Source organism: Puma concolor, chromosome A2 (genome assembly GCF_028749965.1).
Source record: "Puma concolor isolate L17-30 chromosome A2, mPumCon1.1.hap2, whole genome shotgun sequence".
Taxonomy (NCBI): Eukaryota; Metazoa; Chordata; class Mammalia; order Carnivora; family Felidae; genus Puma; species Puma concolor.
Window position 1 is genome coordinate 142,531,380 of NC_141668.1, and position 17,872 is coordinate 142,549,251.

Consider the following 17,872-nt stretch of genomic DNA (forward strand, 5'->3'; position numbering starts at 1 on the left):
TCAAAATGATGGTAGTAACATAATTATAACCTATTAAATAAAACTGAAATCCATGTGTCCAAAAGTGGCATGATAAAAAAATAAGCTGAAAGTTTAAGAAGGATCTTAAAGTATCTATCCACAAAACAGTACAAAGGAGAAAAAAGAGTGACTTTACCCCGGAGAAGCCCGGCACCTGCTGCCTTTACCAGAGTGATTAAAGTTAACATCACCAGCAAGGAACATGTGGAAATCATGGGCCACCTGATAAGGTGCAGTGAAAGGAACAGAGCATCACTTCTGTTGATATTTCTGCCCTGACACATAACCTAAATCTAATTGTGAGGAAGCCTCAAAACACCCAAATTGATGGGCAATGTACAAAATAATTGGTTTGTTACCTCCCAAATTATCAGGGTCATAAAAGTCCGGGAAAATCTGAGAAACTGTTGCAGAAAAAAAGGACGCTAACAACTAGCACATGATCCCAAATGGCTCCTTTTTCTATGGGGACAATCACAGCAAATCTGAATGGGGTCTGAGGAGTAGACAGGAGGGCTGTTATCAAAGCTGACTTCCTGATTTTGATGGATGTACCGTGACATTACAGGAGGATGTCCTTGTTGAGGAAATACACATACAGGAACTATACGTACAGGTGTTCAAAAATGACAAAGCACCGGGTTGGCAAAGAATTCAAACTGGTTCAGGGTGGGGGGTAGTTCTTTTACTTGTTGTTGCAATTTTTTTCTAATTTAAAAAAGAAAAAAAGGCTTCTTTAACCTGTAATGTGTAGGGTGCAAGGAGGCTGCTGAAAGGCTGGGTCCTTCGGAAGGTGGATGGGGACAGTCACTCAGAAAGGACACTGAAGTTGAGATGTACAAGAGAAGAAGCCACCACACAAAACCCAGCCGGAATAGTAATTACGAAGCTAATTTTAGAACAAACAGTACCATCACTATGTGACTGTTACACAATGTTTACTGAGTGCAAAGCAATGGTCTAGGTTCTTTCCCTATCTTCACTCACTGATTCCTCACAACAACTTTACATAGAATTAAGTATTACCAACCAGAATTATTACTATACCCAGTTTAAAGATGAGGAAACTGAGACACAGATTTCCACTAACTTACCTGGGTCACAGAATGGTTAGTAACACAGCTAGGATCTGAACCTACTAGTCTTGGCTCCAGGGTCTAGACTCAACAACTACATCACCAAGGTTACCCCAAGCAAGTAACTGCATGAGGCGCTGAGGCAGCATGGAGCAGGACTGTGGGACCACCCCAGCCTCGAAGACTGGAGTAGGCAAGTCTACAGGTGAGAGTCTGGATTTTGCCACGCGTAATGGGAAGATGTTTCTGAAATCAAGGAGACCCTTAAAAGGCTGTCACTGTATTTGAATTCCGGCAGGACAAAGTCAGTAAAAGAAGAGATGGAGAACGCTGGCCAGAGAGAGTAAAGATTTATAATTTGGAGTAAAGGCAACAGCACTTGGGTGACTATTCTAGACAGCCAGCCCATGAAACCACCGTTTAAACAAAACTGTATTCACCATGCAATCACCATCCAAATTCCTTGGATCACATTGCATACAGAGACAGAAAAGTCACAGTACAGTGCCGGTGGTTTTCTGTTCTGGTCAACTCACAATTCCTTCCTTCCTCCCTTCCTTCTGGATGGGGGAGAGTAGGCAGAGAGAGAGAGAGAGAATCCCAAGCACTGTCAGCACAGAGCCCGATGCAGGGCTTCAAACTCACCAACCATGAGATCATGACCTAAGCAAAAATCAACAGTCAGACGCTTAACTGAGTGAGCCACCCTGGCACCTCCCACCCCCCCCCCCCCCCGTTTTTTAAAGTACGGAGAGCAAAGAACTCACCCCTACCCCTTCTATTACGAGGCCTTCAGTCACCCAGTAATGGTTCGTTCATGTTTTAGTGAGACTACACCACATTCAGTTTAAGTAACCATTTCCCCCCATAATAAACAACGTCCAGTTCATTCTGATTTCATAGCTTTCCTCTATCCAAAGAGAATCTCTCTCCCACCGATGAAGTCATTTGTTCTCTCTGAATCTCATCAAAGATTGTACCTGGCACTGTAATTGGGAGGGTTTTAAATAGATAATTTAACCTTGAGAGGATGTTCATTTGACTCAACACATCCTTCCAATCTAAGAAACACACAAATTCTCTTTCACTTCAGCATGTCTTTCTTTCATTGTGACAGCAGTGCCGAGAAATTCATTTCAAGGAGCTAATTGAGCCACAAGGGAATATTAATACCTAAATATTGAAGCAATCCTGATGCTCTGCTTAAAGGGAAGCCAGATTTGCCAGATGAAAGGTTCCAAAATGTCTCTGGTCTATGCCTTTTAAAAAAAAAAAAAACCCGTGTCTTTAGCATATTTTCATCTCTTTGCATTAAGTCGGAAAGTAAAAGGTACAGTTGATTTCTCTTAAACATGAAAAAAAAAAAAAAGCTCTTTGCTTTCTACTGCCAGTAATTGCATCTGCTAGAATGCCACTAGGTTTTTGAGTGTCCTGGTCTAAAGGTTGTGATTTTCTTCACTTTTGAATATGGAGGCATAAATGCCCTTTCAAATCTTTGACAGTTCTAAGTGTATCCCACTCTGCAGTGCGGACTCTGGGTAATAGAAACAGCATTTCACACCGCAGGTCAGAAATTATACAGGGGTGAGCAGGACAGCGAAGAATGGAGGGACACAGCTGACCCCTTCTGTGTCATCCTCACGTTCACGACAAAGGCTGCTCCATCAAACGATTACAAGTACAAAAAAAAATTAATTCCAGGAACCAGAGAATTCAGAACGAGTAATAGGATCCCATCCCCCCCCCCCCAAGCTGATATCATCAAATTCTCTCACATGATTTACAACCTGGCAATCTATCTCTTTCCATTGATTATCCTGCTATTATGGGATATAACTGCTCTCTGCCTGTTCCAAGAACTCTAAAGTGTTGCACTGAGAATACACTAATGCACCTTTAATGCAGAGAAGACAGAGGGGGAACAAAAACACCTAAGGAACAAAATAGGCTGGAGAATGCATCAAGCTGAAGTTCCTTTCAAAAGCAGTGGAGAAGTTAACAGCTTTTCAAGGAGGCAATCAAGCAATTCATGCCCAGCAGCTACCAAAGCTCGAGGCATTAACATTTCTAATTGGAAACAGGCCCCAGGCTACACTGAACCGGAAGCAGGATGCACCTCACTTTGGACAAAGGCCATCCAAGAAAACAGCATCTGAACCTGACCAAATTGCAAAGTCACTACCAACGTTACAGGAAGAAGCTTCTGATTCCAAGACGCTGGCCAGACAAGCTTTGTAAAGGAGAGCCTTCTCTGGTGCTTGGATTATATAAGGCAGTTTATCAAAACCTTAACGGTGGGGTTGGCAAATTCCAATTCACAGCCCCTTTCTGTATGGTCTTCAAGCTAAGAATGGTTTTTATAATTTTAATGGTTGGGGTAAAAAAAAAAAGAATATCTTGTGACACATGAAAAATATGTGAAATTCAAATTTCAGTGTCCATAAATAAAGTCTCATTGGAACACAGCCATGCCCGTTCACTGACGTATGGTCCATGACCACCCCTGAGCTGTAATACAAACGAGATATATGGTGTGCAAAGCCAAAGATGTCTACTCTCTGGCTCTTATAGCAAAGTTTGCCAAACCCTGCCACAAATTCATCCACAAATTTCAAGAAAACAGTTCCAAATAAACTAAAGGCCCACTAGAAAAATGTAGTTACTAATCAAAGAAATTGTTCTTTACCTTCTAAATAGGCTCCCTTCTCAGAAAACTCAGCAGCAATGACACAACGTACATAAAGTCCCCCAGAAAAGCTTTCAAGTTTGCTGACTTGGTAGCCAAGACAGTGGTTAGAAACAAAGCAGGAAAAAGATGAAAATAAAAAATGATGATGAACGCACTGCGTTGGCCAGTTTGTGTACATGATTCCATTTCATCCGCAGAGCCGGGTTCTGAGGAACGGTTACCCCCATTTTACAGATGAACAGATTGAGCCCCAGAGAACTTGTCCATGGTCCTCATGAGGTCCTCACAAGGTCACGGCCATAGATGGCGTCTTCGGAGGTCCAGCCCAGGTTTCAATGGCTCTAAACCCCATACTTGTAACAATTTCAAAATGTTTGGAATTTCTGTTCACATACTCATACTGTCTTTGTACTTCAGAAAAAAAGAATGAGACAGTAAGGCAATAATCAACATTTAAGTGAAGGAAATGAGAGAACTACCTGCCTTCGAAAGGAATGGTCATTTAACGGAGAAATGTTTGTCTTATTAAATGCTGCATGCTTTGGTGTTGGGCTCATAAGTAACAATCAGTTCCTGTACTTACTATCACCCTGAGTACGGCCGAACCCATCTAGGCAAACACACTATATAGTATCTTTATATAGTATCCATCTGCTCTGAAGACTGCTGGCTACAGCCCAGCATCCTTGCCCCATGGAGACTCCATCCCCCATGCTCACCTCCTACGGCAATTGTTTATACCCGGTAATAAATCACTTGTAATCTCAGAGCCACTGACACTACACCTACCAAATGGTTCAGGTCTTCCAAAATCTCTTACGAAAGCCTGATGCCACAGCCAGTGGTAGCATTATAGATTTTATTACCATTCTTGTGACGCTGTCTAATAGCACACATACACAGCACGTATAGTGTGTCAGGCACTGTTCCAAGTGCTTTAAAAGGGCCCATGCATTAAACTGTTAATCCTAACATCCTTACGAGGGCGGCACTATAATTACTTTTATTTTATGGATCAGGAAATGGAGGCACCAAGAAATCCAGCAATTTGCCAAGGACCCACAGCCAGTAGGTGGCAGAGCTGGGATTCGAACCCAGAAGTGTGGCAACAGGGCTCACACTGCTTACCACATTACTCAGTGCCTCTCTGTGCTAAATCAAAATAATAATAATAATAATAATGATGATGATGATGATGATAATAATAATAGTGTGAATATCAATTGTGCATGAGCAAGCCTACCTATATTATCAATAACACACGGGCAATCTTTAATTTTTAACAACTGGAAAAAGGTTGGGAAGAATAATCTGCATAAACTGACAGAAATAAAAAAACATCTTAAAGTACAAGATTAGTCCTTATTAAACCAAGAAAGAGGAGGAGGAGGAGGAGGAGAAGGAGGAGAAGGAGGAGGAGAAGAACAAGAAAAAAATAACATCTGGAACTTTTAGAGATGGTGGGTTGCTTCCAGCGGATTTACCTTCAGAGCACAGGTCAAGCAGGAACTCCTTTCTGTTTTGCCCTCTTCTAAGAGCCTAAAACTCTACACCAAACACAACTTGGCCCTTCCTTGAAGGGTGAAGCTCTTTCCATAACAAAGATGTAGCGACCTGAAGAACAATTTTCATAAATGGTCAAGGCCATAGTTTACTTATTATTAATCCTTCTCTAATCTTCTACAGAGAGTAAAGGCCTCAGTTCGTGTTCAGGAGGAATCTGACCACAAACCACTGACAGCAAACACAAGGTCTGCTCACCACTCAGGGCACCCATGACAATTGTAATTGATGAGGTTTCTCTTTCTTCCCCGTGAGCCCCTCCTTCTCAAGAGAAAGATGGCGTATTCTCCTAAGATACTATTCCAAGGGAGCAGTAGCAAGGGATCAGAGTAAAGACAGAAGAAGAAACCCCTTCCATCATCTAGCGCCGAGGCAGTGACAGCCCAGCCCAGCATCAGGGAAGGCATTCTTTATGACCAATAGTTCAGGGGGTCTACAAATGGAGGGGGGTCTCTCCCCTAGTCCTAGTCCTCTCAGGCCAAGTCATGCTGCCTTAACCAAGAAAGAATTCTTTATGTGAAACAAAAGAACTTCAGTGGAAGACTAGGCTTCAGGGCTGGTGGATTCAGCCCTCCAAGGATGTTAACAAAAATCCAGGTTCTTCCCTTCTTTTCCAGGTAGGGCCTCAAAGCTGACTTCATCCTCAGGCTGAAAGCAAGACACCTGCAGCAGTAGGAGGTGCGACATCCCAACCCTACCCAGAGCACGGAGAGTCCACAGCTTCCCTGGCTTCAAGGTAAAATGCAGCTTTCCATGAGAGGGCCCCGCAGACACATCTTTCCCTCCCATTGGACAGAGTCCGATCACATGGCCAACCCTGAACCAATCACTAATAAGGGATGGAAACCAAATAAACCGAGCCCTGGAGCTAGAGCTTGGCTTTTCCCCAGCTCTGAGGGTCCAGAGAGGAGGGTGGACCCTGTAAAAAACTGAGGCTCCATTAGGAAGAAGGACTTGGATGCTGCAAGGCATCAAACAGCATCTACAACAGGCCTTCTGACCTGGGCAAGACGCACACCAGAGACCAAAATTGGCCGCTGAGAGGATGACCCTGGCCAAAAGACAAATTACTTCAGCCTTCATGGTGTAATAAAAACTGAAGTCATTTGAAAATTTTTAAGTCAGAAGTAATTCAGTAAAATGTAAGATCTCTAGCTTCTCTTGAAATATTGGAATGTTCTAACACTGGCTCCGATTCCCTCAGGGCCACAATCAAGCGGAACAGAGCTGGCCCCAGAGGAAAGGCAAGTTGTGTGCACATGTCCAGAGTCCTGCCACTCCCTCTGGCTCTGCTCCCTCCTTTACTTTAGCTTCCCGAGCCCAGATGGCATCTATTTGCGTTTGGAATCTCAACATCAGCCATCACAGAAACCAAGGGGAGAAAGTGAGCCCTCAACCTGGAGGAATGTCCACCTCGGGGCCTCTTCAAGGACAATTCAATTCCAAGGAGAAGCAGGGGGAAAGGCAGGTTAATAATAAAAAATTTCTTTTTTTTATTTTTTTAAAATTTTTTTTCCTTTTTTCAACGTTTTTATTTATTTTTGGGACAGAGAGAGACAGAGCATGAACGGGGGAGGGGCAGAGAGAGAGGGAGACACAGAATTGGAAACAGGCTCCAGGCTCTGAGCCATCAGCCCAGAGCCTGACGCGGGGCTCGAACTCACGGACCGCGAGATCGTGACCTGGCTGAAGTCGGACGCTTAACCGACTGCGCCACCCAGGCGCCCCAATAATAAAAAATTTCTAGCCACATCTCAGATCCCTCTCCCCCAAAAAAGTCATGTAAGATTTAAAGAGTTTATGGAGCTGCCTTTCTGTGGTAAAGAAAAATCCTATAAAATGAGAACATCCAAGTGATCCAGCTCAGTGCTGTCTCAGATTTAGTGCGTTTGATGCATCTGGCTAGGATTTGGCCCCAGGCATTTCAGTTTTAATGAATCCCAAAGAACACAGTTTTGATCCGATTTCTTGAATTCACGTGGCATTTTCTCAGGACAATATTCAGAAGTCTTCAAAGGACACCCGTGTCAAGAAGACAGAGGATTTTACGCTAATAGGAAAACCTACCGGGGACTGCCACTTACCCAAAGCTTTTGTTATGTCACCGATGGCTGTCCATACCACTTCTGTTTCACCAGCTGTGGTGTTGAGGAGGGAAGGATAAGGAATACCAATTATACCAAAAATGATCCCTGAAATTATACCAAGATGATCCATTAGGCTGTTATCTATCACTCCAGGTTCCAAACTGGGTATTTGTTATTTTCACCTGACAATGTTCCCTCTCTCTTCCCTTGGCAAAGCCCCCTCTTTCCTAAGAGGAAGCTATTGCAAGAGCCTTTTAGGCTCTTACTCTTGCCTCAGTCACAGTGGTGGGGACATTATCTGAGCCTGGCCAATTACTGGTCTAGCCAAATCTGACCCAAGTCTTGATAATTAAGCGTAAGGCATGATAATATGGTGTCTAGACTCAGGAACTAAGTTTCCTTCTTCAGAAATAAGGAGACTGTAAGTCTGCAGGTGTTAGGGGTGCGAGGGTGGCTATCTGTCAACACCACAAGAGCTACCAGAAGGGGATATTAAAAAGGGACGGAGGGGGCCCTCATAACATGGTTTGAAAACCTGTATCCGGCCATGCCTGAACCCACTACACCCTGGTGCTGTGGCACTAGTAGGTTCTATCTGCTTGAACTACTTTGTGTTGACTTCTCTTCCTTCCAAATGAAAACGCAATTTTTTTTTGAAATTCAGAATATTCAAATAATAGAAAACAGAGGCATCAGAGATGAAGCCAGAGGACTGGGACTCTACATGAGGAACCTACATAGCTTTATACTAATCATGAGGACTGGTGAAGCAGATGAAAATCATACAGAGCCAGCCACAGTTTGAACACTCAGTGAACTCAAACTGTGACTTGTTCATGAACTATGTGGAGATATTTAGCTAAGGTAAGGGAGGGAATACGGGGGAATAACATGGGTCCAAACCCAAAAGGGTGGATAAATTATTTTACCAGATAAGGTAAAAGAATTCCAAGATGGCCTCTGTGACCTCATCCTTGTGTTGTGCCCTGCATAATCCCCTTCCCTTGGGCAGAAGTGAAACCAAAAACTTTCTTCTAGCCATTACAAATGGCAACAGGAAAATGGATTTTGTAGATGTAATTTAATGTCTCTTATCAGCTGACTGTAGGTTAATGAATAGGGAATTTATCCTATGTGGGCCTGACCTAATCAGGTGAATTTTTGAGAGACGAGAAGCAGTCACTCTCCTGTTGGCCTTGAAGAAGCAAACATCCAATGTTGTAGAGATGGCCACAGAGCAGGCAAAGGCAGGCAGCTTTTAGAAGCTAAGGCCTCAGGGGCACCTGGGTGGTTCAGTCGGTTAAGCATCTGACTTCAGCTCAGGTCACAATCTCAAGGTTTGTGGGTTCAAGCCCCACGTCAGGCTCTGTACTGACAGCTAGGAGCCTGGAGCCTGCTTTGGATTCTGTGCCTCCCTCTCTCTCTTCCCCTCCCCTGCTCGTGCTCAGTCTGTCTCTCAAAAATAAATGTTTTTAAAAAAAGAAAGAAGCTAAGGCCTCAGTCCTACAACCACAAAGAACTGAATTCAGCCAACTGTTAGCAAGCTTGGAAGACGACCTTCAGCTTCAAATGAGACCACAGCCCTGGCCCACTTCCTTGATTTCAGCTGGAGCAGAGGACCCAACTAATTCCCGGGCTCCTATTCCATGGTTACTGTGAGATAGTAAGTTTTAGGTCACTCAGCTTTAAGTCACTGAGTTTGTGGTGATTTATTACACCGCAATAGAAAACAAAATACACCAGACAGGCTCAGGGTTGTCACCAACTAGGAAAATGGTGGAGACAGAGGACCTTGTGACTTTTTAAGGAAGCCTGGCCATGGAGGATTCTAGAACCTTCTAGGTCTGAGAGCTGAGCTGTTAGTATCGATTGACAAGTCATAAGCCATCTCTTACCCCAGTCTTTGGTACATCATTAGGGCTCTCTCAATACTTTCTAACTGAATGAGAAAATGAATACGCACAGGTCTAACACCTCAACCAACAAGAAGGATGAGGAATGGTATGTGCCCGTGTATCAGATGTGGACTTTGCTGGAAGGACAACATGGGAGCGTGCAACGAGAAGGGTCTTTGGTCCAGAGGGACGTGGGCTCCTATCTCAGTCATTCCCTTTACCGGCTCTGTGCTCCTGGTCAGTACACAAAAGTCACTGTATCACCCTATGGTCCCATTTTCTCATCTACACAAGCCTTGGTGCCTGATTCTGTAAAGTTTATAAAACATTTTGCACATCCTTCTTCTCTCCTACTATGCCACAATTAACCCTCCACATGGATTTGGCACAGCTAATAGGGCTCTGGGGAAATCAGATTCATGACAAGTAAGTTGACTGAAGCCAGTGGTATTTGGATTCAAATACCTGATATGCTATCTAGGACAACAGCTCCAATTCGCCCAGAGCCAAACTCCTAACTTGTTCAATGGGAATAATGGTACTTACATTACAGGGTGGCTGAAAGGGTTCAATGAGAACACATGTGGTGAGGGGGGAACCCTAGTATATAGTAAGCCACTAAGTTATTATATATGTGGGCTCTTATGTTTATTTTTATTATTTGAGCTGCCAAATGCAAGGTGTCCCAAAACTCAATGTAGAGCCACTGGAGGCCATGAGGGGTTGAATTGTGTCCCCACAAAACGATTATGTTAAAGTCCCAACACCCAGCGTTTCAGAATGTGGCCTTATTTGGAACTAGGATCATTGGAGTTCATACTTCCTACTGGAAGGACCCTCGATCCAATATGACTGGTATCCCTATAATAAGCAGCAAGAGGCACAGAAGGAAGATGGCCATGTGAAAACACACACAGACTCAGGGAGAAGGCCACGTGCAGATGAAGGCAGAGAACAGAATGATTCACGTACAAGCCAAGGACTGTCAGCAAGGACCAGAAACTAGGAAGTGGCAAGGAACAGAGTCTCCCTCAGAGCCTTAAAAAAGGAACCAACCCGGCTGACAACTTGACTTTGGACGTCTAGTCTCCAGAACTATGAGGCAATCATTTTCTGCTGTTTTCAACCACCTAGTTTATGGCACTTTGTTATGGCAGCCCTAGCAAACGAGTACAGAGCAGGGCCCCAACCAGCGGTACATTTGTAAAGATTTTGCCATCCAGCTCCGGGAGAGGGGGTGGGTCTGTACCATTTGCTGATTACCATGGTATAAACATTCCCAGAACAGCTCATTTCAAACTACCAATGTGACATCACTAAATGTGAAACAGGTAAAGGATGACCAAAGCACATCATCGTACAACATTGTTTTTAACTTTATTTACTTTGAAAGGGAGAGGGAGAGAGAACAGGAGCAGGAGATGGGCACAGAGCGGGAGAGAGAGAATTCCAAGTAGGTTCCGCATTGTCAGCGCAGAGCCCGATGCGGGGCTCGAACTCAAGAACCACGAGATCATGACCTGAGCCGCAATCAAGAGTCAAGACACTTAACCGACTGAGCCACCCAGGCACCCCTCATCGTACAGCATTTCTACCACACAAATACAACAGACAAAAACTCAAGACCACAGATATAACAGTGAGATGTATTAACATAATTAGGAAATGAGGAGTCTGGGGTATTTATTACTTCTAAGTGTAACTTAATTGTAAGTTTACGTAAGTTTATCCTTTAAAAAGATGATGTTTAATTTCATAACCAGCTCACAAAATTCCTGGTAATGTAGCAATCCGTTCTCATGAGCCTGCACAAAGGGCTCCCTGACCAGGGAAAGGTTGCTTATCAGAGTGCACGAGAAGCCCACAATGCATGAATCTTCCACCCTTACAGGTCTAAACTACTCCTGGCCCTGGGAGTATGGTCATCAAAACCAAGCCCCTCTGCAGAAGTGGGGTCACGCTTGCTGTCAGATGGTAATAGACAGCGTTCGGTTAATTAAGCAGGTTTTAGTGCAGCTAAAACCCTGGGCCTATCTTCTCGCTGATCCCATAAAGCATTTGTGGCAGTTTGGTTTTTAACCAATACAGGAGTGATTTGAAATCAATTTCCCCTCTCCTTGATGAACAATGGACCATTTAGTGTGACCCCCAGAGAAAATTAGAAGCCCACGTACGTGAGCCCCGGCTGCAAGGTGCTCCACGACTCCAACCCAAAGCTGGACACGTGGCTGGTACCACCCTGTGGAAGGTGGTCTTATTCCCCTCGGAACTGCGTTCCACCACAGGCTTGGGTGCCTGGACCCCTCTCTTTACAAGGTGGCGGCGACCGTATTTTATCCTTCTTATTCGGCCGACACATGTATAGTGAACCACAGACATGCACTAGGCACTCTGGAGAGCCAAGTGAGCAAGAAAAGATATAGCCACAGCCTCTCTGGGACACACAGGCTGGCAAAAGGCTAGGAGGGCCTGAAAAAGGAGCCTAATGCAGGTTCTCATTAACAAAGTCACAGAGAGACCTCTGTCCAATTAGGCAACTTCACGCTGCATCAAAATGCTGGAAATTCCACCACTATTTCCTAGTCACTTGACCCTGGACAACTTGAGCCTTAGCTTACTGTAGGTCCTAACAGTACCTGCTCTTAGAGGGCTACTGTTGGGTCCAACTGAGATATGCAGGAGAGCAGGTTGTCTGTCCCCTGTGTCCCAGACACCACACGCTTCGCTTTACTCCATGTCAGTTTTCTACAATAGGTCTATTTAAAATAGATGACACAATGTGGCACCTGGCTGGCTCAGTCGCCGCAGCGTGCAATTCTTGATCTCGGGGTTGTGAGTTTGAGTCCCATGCTGGGTGCAGAGATTACCGAAAAATAAAAATCTTTTAAAAAATAATAAATCAAATGAATATAATAGGTAGCACCCAACCCAACTCCCCACCTCCAACAACACCTGATTCTTCTTAATCATATTTTCCTTTTTCTTGACACTCATCACCTTCTAGCATGTTCACTGTTTCCCCCCACCCACCCCACCACCCCCTGCAATCAAACACAAGCCCGCAAAGACAGGTATTCTTAGTTACATCACTTTTTCAAATACAAAGAACAGGGCATAGCACAAAGGAGGCACTCAATAAGCAGGAACAATGGACGGATGCATGAATGAATGAAAACTAAAAACTCTTATGGAAGAGTTTATATCGCATGGATCTTTAAATCTCCAACACCTTACAGATTACTCCCAATTTCTGTTGAAGAAATGAACAGAAGAATATACCGTGCACACTGACTTGAGGTATACCTGACATGTATGGAATCTAAAAAACAACACTAACAGGGGCGCCTGACTGGCACAGTCAATAGAGCGTGCAACTCTCGATCTTAGATTGTAAATTCGAGCCCCACGTTGGGTGTAGAGATTACTTAAAAATAAAACCTTCACATAAATAAATAACAACAATAACAGCAACAAACCCCCCAAAGCTAATAGGTACAGAGAACAGACTGGTGGTTAACAGAGATGGGGCTGAGGGAGTGGACCAAATAGGTGAAGGGAGTCAAAAGATACAAACTTCCAGTTATAAAATCAGTAAATCGCGGGGATGTAACGCAGAGCATGGTGACGACAGTTAATAGCACAGTATTGTGTATCTGACAATTGCTAAGTGAATAAATCTTACAAGTTTTCATCAAGTGGGACACCGGGGTGGCTCAGTCAGTTAAAGGAGGCTTCAGACTCTGGATTTCGGCTCTGCTCATGATCTCACAGTTTGTGAGTTCAAGCCCCACCTCAGGCTCAATGCAGAGCCTGCTTGGGATTCTCTCTCTCCCTCTCTCTGCCCCTCCCCTGCTCATGCTCCCTCTCTCTCTCTCAAAATAAATAAATAAATAAACTTAAGCAACATTTGCAAAATAATTTCCACTGCTGAAGGTAACTTGAAAATAACTCGATATGGGGCGCCTGGGTGGCTCAGTCGGTTAAGTGGCTGACTTCGGCTCAGGTCATGATCTTGCGGTCCGTGAGTTCGAGCCCCGTGTCAGGCTCTGTGCTGACAGCTCAGAACCTAGAGCCTGTTTCAGATTCTGTGTCTCCCTCTCTCTGACCCTCCCCTGTTCATGCTCTGTCTCTCCCTGTCTCAAAAATAAATAAAACGTTAAAAAAAAAGAATTAAAAAAAAAAAAAGAACTCGATATGAAGACATTTTTTTTTTTTGCCAAAACAAACAAACAAACAAACAAACAAACAAAACCCATCTGACCAAACTTTCATCTAATTAGAGATTACCATCTGGGGTAGTGAGGAGGTCAGGTTCAAAAGTCAGTGTACAAGGTTTTAGCAAGAGCCAAAATTACCCTTGACAAATCCCTTGAATCACTCAAAAAGTACAATCTATATTTTATGTCAAAATACAGTACACAGATTGTGTAATGCCAACAGCTGCCACCCACTGAGCTTGATTAAGGTAAATTAAAGTTTTCATGCAGGTGACTGGGATTTATGATGATTTTCCATACCCAGAAGAAAACAGGAGTATAAGATTCTAAGGTGTTCTGATCATCTGCAGGGTTTGCTCTATTTTATTCTATTATAAAATCTCTACAGCCTTCACAAACATGAAAACATTTGTTTGCTGTGATAAGGAACACAAGAGATGTGAAAGCACCTAGAAAAAAACCGTAAAATGCAGTGTTTACTAAGTTTGAATCTGTAGATTGCAGACTTGAAACCACTCTTGAGATTTTAGAAGCACACAAAATCAGCCATAAAATCTATCTGTTAGGAACTGAAGTCTCAAAATCATATATATCCTAGCCCCGGTACCTAACCCCCAGTGCCTTGGAATATGACCTTAGTTAGAAACAGGGTCATCACAGAAGTAATTAGTTAAGAGGCAGTCATTAGGGTGAACCCTAATCTAATACGACCAGTGTCCTTATAAAAAAGGGGAAATGTACCCACAGACACGCACACAGGAAGAACGCCAGGTGAACATAAAAACAGAGATCAGAGTGATGCATCTACAAGCCAAGAACACCAAAGAGTGCCAGCAAACCACCAGAAGCTAAGGAGAGAGGCATGGGAGACATTCTCCCTCACAGCCCTCAGAAGGAACCAGTCCTGTCCACATCTTGATCTTGGACTTGTAGCCTCCAAAATCGTAAGACGATACATTCCTGTTTAAGTTACCCAGCCTGCGGTAGCTTGTTACGACAGCCCTAGCAAACTAATATCACATAGAAGCTCACATTTTCTCCCGTGTCCCCAGTAGACACCACTGCACCCATGTTCTCGGGCACCGGTCTCATGACTCTTAAGTGGCGTTACAACTTAACTGATGCCTGAGTTTTTGGAACGTGTCTGGTATCTCTCCACCCTATCATCAACTAACAATAAACCCAAAAATAAGAGACAGGAAGAGGACAGCACAGGATGACCAACTGCAAGTCTTGATTCACAGATAAAAGAAAAAAAAAAGAAGTCTCCAAGCTTAAAAGAGACACTAGCTGAACTGCCTTGCTCAAGCATGAAAAACCGTTCTTCTCAATTCCTCTACTTTGTTGGCCCACTCCTTTTCTTCCCATGGTGGATAAAAACACCCAAGGGGAAATGCGGACCCATTCATCAACATTCCTAGCCAGACAGTGAGCCACTTAATGGCTTTATCGATTCCTTGTTTTGCTCTACATTATGTGTTACATTGGCTCAAGCAGTCCATACAAGAAGAATCAAGATGGTGTTGGCATAAAGGCATTATTTCATTTTAAGCTTGTTACCACCGAGACCAGTCAACCCTGAACAGAAGTAGCCGAGTTTCAAAACAAGCATGTGCAAAATTTCTATTCATTCCATGCCAATAGCTCCTTCCCATGGCCAATGCCCCTTGGTTTCAAAGCCCTATCTTAGCTGGTAAAGAAAAGCAAACTGTAGCAACAACTGTGCCCTTTAAGTGGATTTTTCATGCTAGGATAATGTTTTGTTTTGTTTTATACTCCAAGATAATGGTTCCAAATGCTTTAAGGGGATAAAGTTCTTATTAGTAAAATGACTCTAATTACAACTAACACAAACCACTGTCTCTCCATTTTCACATAAATATCAATACATGGCAAAATAAAATGATTAAATGACTCACAAAACCTGTCAAAGAAATACAGGATCTTCAATGTCTTTGCAGATTTATCCATCATAACTGATTAAATTAAACATGATATAGTCAAATAATACGTAGGCTTGTTAAATTTATTAATGACTTAACACCAAACTCAACATGGTAAAAGCACTAAATAAATCAGACCCTTTAACAACTCGGTTGACTTAGAAAATGTGGTCAGTTGGCAGTATTCTATAGTTAACAGATAGGGAAAGTGAAATCTGACATTAAATGTTCTACACCATTATTTTCTTCAATCCCATATACAGTTACTAAAAGTTGGGTTAAGTAGCATAAAAACCTTGAGCAAAAAAAAAAGAACCGAACAAACCCACAAACCTTGAGCAAATTATTCAATTCTGAAAAACAGTTGAGACCATATATTCACATGTGTGCAATTACCATTTTTGTTCATCATTCTATCTTTCAAAGAAAAAACAATCAGGAGCTAGGTAGGAACTCAAGAGGCACGGATTTCAAACCATTCCACTACTAACTCACTGTGACCCTGAACGGGTATTCTCATCAGGAAGAACAAGGGTTGGACTCCATCAAAAAACAAAGACCTCATTTTAAAACCTAAGGTGGCTCAGTCAGTTAAGAGGCCGATTTCAGCTCAGGTCATGATCTCACAGTACATGGGTTGGAGCCCCTCGTGGGGATCTGTGCTGATGGCTCAGAGCCTGGAGCCTGCTTCAGATTGTGCTCTCCCTCTTTGTCTCCCCCTCCCTGACTTGCACTGGTGCTCATGCTCTCTCTCTCAAAATTAAATAAACATTAAAATTAAAAAATAAAATAAATAAAATCTAAGGTGGCAAGAGTCTTAGTACTGCCCCCCAATTATTTGTCAAATAAATAAGGCACCCTATGTGTTGCACATTCTGTGCTTTAATCAGAGAAATCAGATTTGAAGAACAGATTCTATGCTTAAAAAACAAAGTCTGAAAACCACTGGTGAAATTGGTCTTTTTGTTTCTGTTTTGGGTTTGTTTTTTTTTTTTTCCAAAATAGTCCTGTTACTTGTAGAAATGAATTAATTATGTATGTTGTTCCACACTCACAACTAATGTGAACTTAAAGTACAATTCCACTTATTTTTAAGCTAAATGCAGATATCCAGTGTTTTCACATACAAAGGAAAAACAGGGTTGAGACCAATTTTAGGGAGTTCACAAGTAAGAAGGTAATCACAGATAAATGTTTGCCTTATCTAAGCATTTCAAAAGAAGCAACTTATGAAGAATAATTCTGTCTGAATATGTCTTTTGGAGAAAGGTACCCGAAAAGTGATCTAAAAGGCATACATTTTGGGGCACCTGGGTGGCTCAGTCAGTTAAGCATCCAACTTCAGCTCAGGTCACAATTTCACGGTTCTTAGGTTCAAGCCCCATGTCGGGCTCTGTGCTGGCAGCTCAGAGCCTGGAGCCTGCTTTGGATTCTATGTCTCAGTCTCTCTGCCCCTCCCTCTCTCACACTCTGTCTTGCACTTTCTCAAAAATAAATATTAAAAAAATAAAATAAAATAAAAGGCATACGTTTTCCATATGCTGAAACCAAACAGAAATTGAGATGTTCAAATATTTTTTCAAAATTAATGGTCTTCCTGCCTAAATAGATTTTGCTTTAAAAGTGAGCTATGTATAGGGGCACCTGGGTGACTTAGTCAGTTGAGCATTCGACTCTTGATTTCAGCTCAGGTCATGATCCCAGGGTCGTGGGATGGAGCCCTATATCTGGCTCTGTGCTGGGCATAGAGCCTGCTTAAGATTCTCTCCCCTCCCTCCCCCCACATGTTTGTTTGTGTGTGTGTGTGTCTCTCTCTCTCTCTCTCAAAAAAAAAAAAAGTGAGCTCTGTATAAATTAAGTGGATTAAAAAAAGCTTTCTTTTCAAAAAATATTTTCAATTTTTCAAGCTTTGCTAAAGAATACAATGGCACTAACATTTTAGTCAGTAGCTGCCTCAGACTTTGTTTACTTACAGAAACTTAAGTATAAAAAGAAATACAACATATCAATTTTCTAATCTTTGACCCTCATAGGAACACTAGCTGGATTTCTTGTCCTTTATATAAACCAGCTATAAACCTGATGGACTCTAAGACCCATATCCAGTCATGTATGGAAATCTGAGACTCTGTCCTACCTACAGCTTCCCAGCTGCTGTGTGTATATAAATGGTACTCCACCTACTCCTTATGAACATGACACTAATTGTTTCATTTAGAAGAGTCAAGGCCTAGGGCCAAACTGCCAAGTTATAAATAAAATTCCCTGACACCTTCCCTGGCATAGCCATAAGAAAATACCCCTTTACCCTACTTCTGACCTCAATCCTTTTGCTAGAACTGCAACATTGTTCACACATCTTGTAGAGCGCCCAAAGGTAG

The 17,872-nt window shown here is 42.8% G+C and overlaps 1 protein-coding gene across 8 annotated transcripts in view; it reads right to left on the reverse strand.

Moving 5' to 3' along the window:
- PTPRG (protein tyrosine phosphatase receptor type G) overlaps positions 1 to 17,872 on the reverse strand; it is a 721,980-nt gene that overhangs the window by 673,077 nt on the left and 31,031 nt on the right. The window contains exons 1-3 of one of the 8 annotated variants that reach the window (XM_086697735.1): positions 7,434 to 10,858; positions 5,271 to 5,400; positions 2,271 to 4,197 (exon numbers count right to left, since the gene is read on the reverse strand). The exons of 3 other annotated variants lie outside the window; for them this stretch is intronic. In XM_086697735.1, coding sequence (XP_086553861.1) covers positions 2,271 to 2,451 — 181 coding nt within the window. In that variant the 5' untranslated portion in view covers positions 2,452 to 4,197; positions 5,271 to 5,400; positions 7,434 to 10,858. Of the gene's footprint in view, positions 1 to 2,270; positions 4,851 to 5,270; positions 5,401 to 7,433; positions 10,859 to 17,872 lie in introns of those variants that run through there. 4 more of the 8 variants (XM_086697737.1, XM_086697736.1, XM_086697734.1 and 1 more) reach the window with 4 other exon arrangements.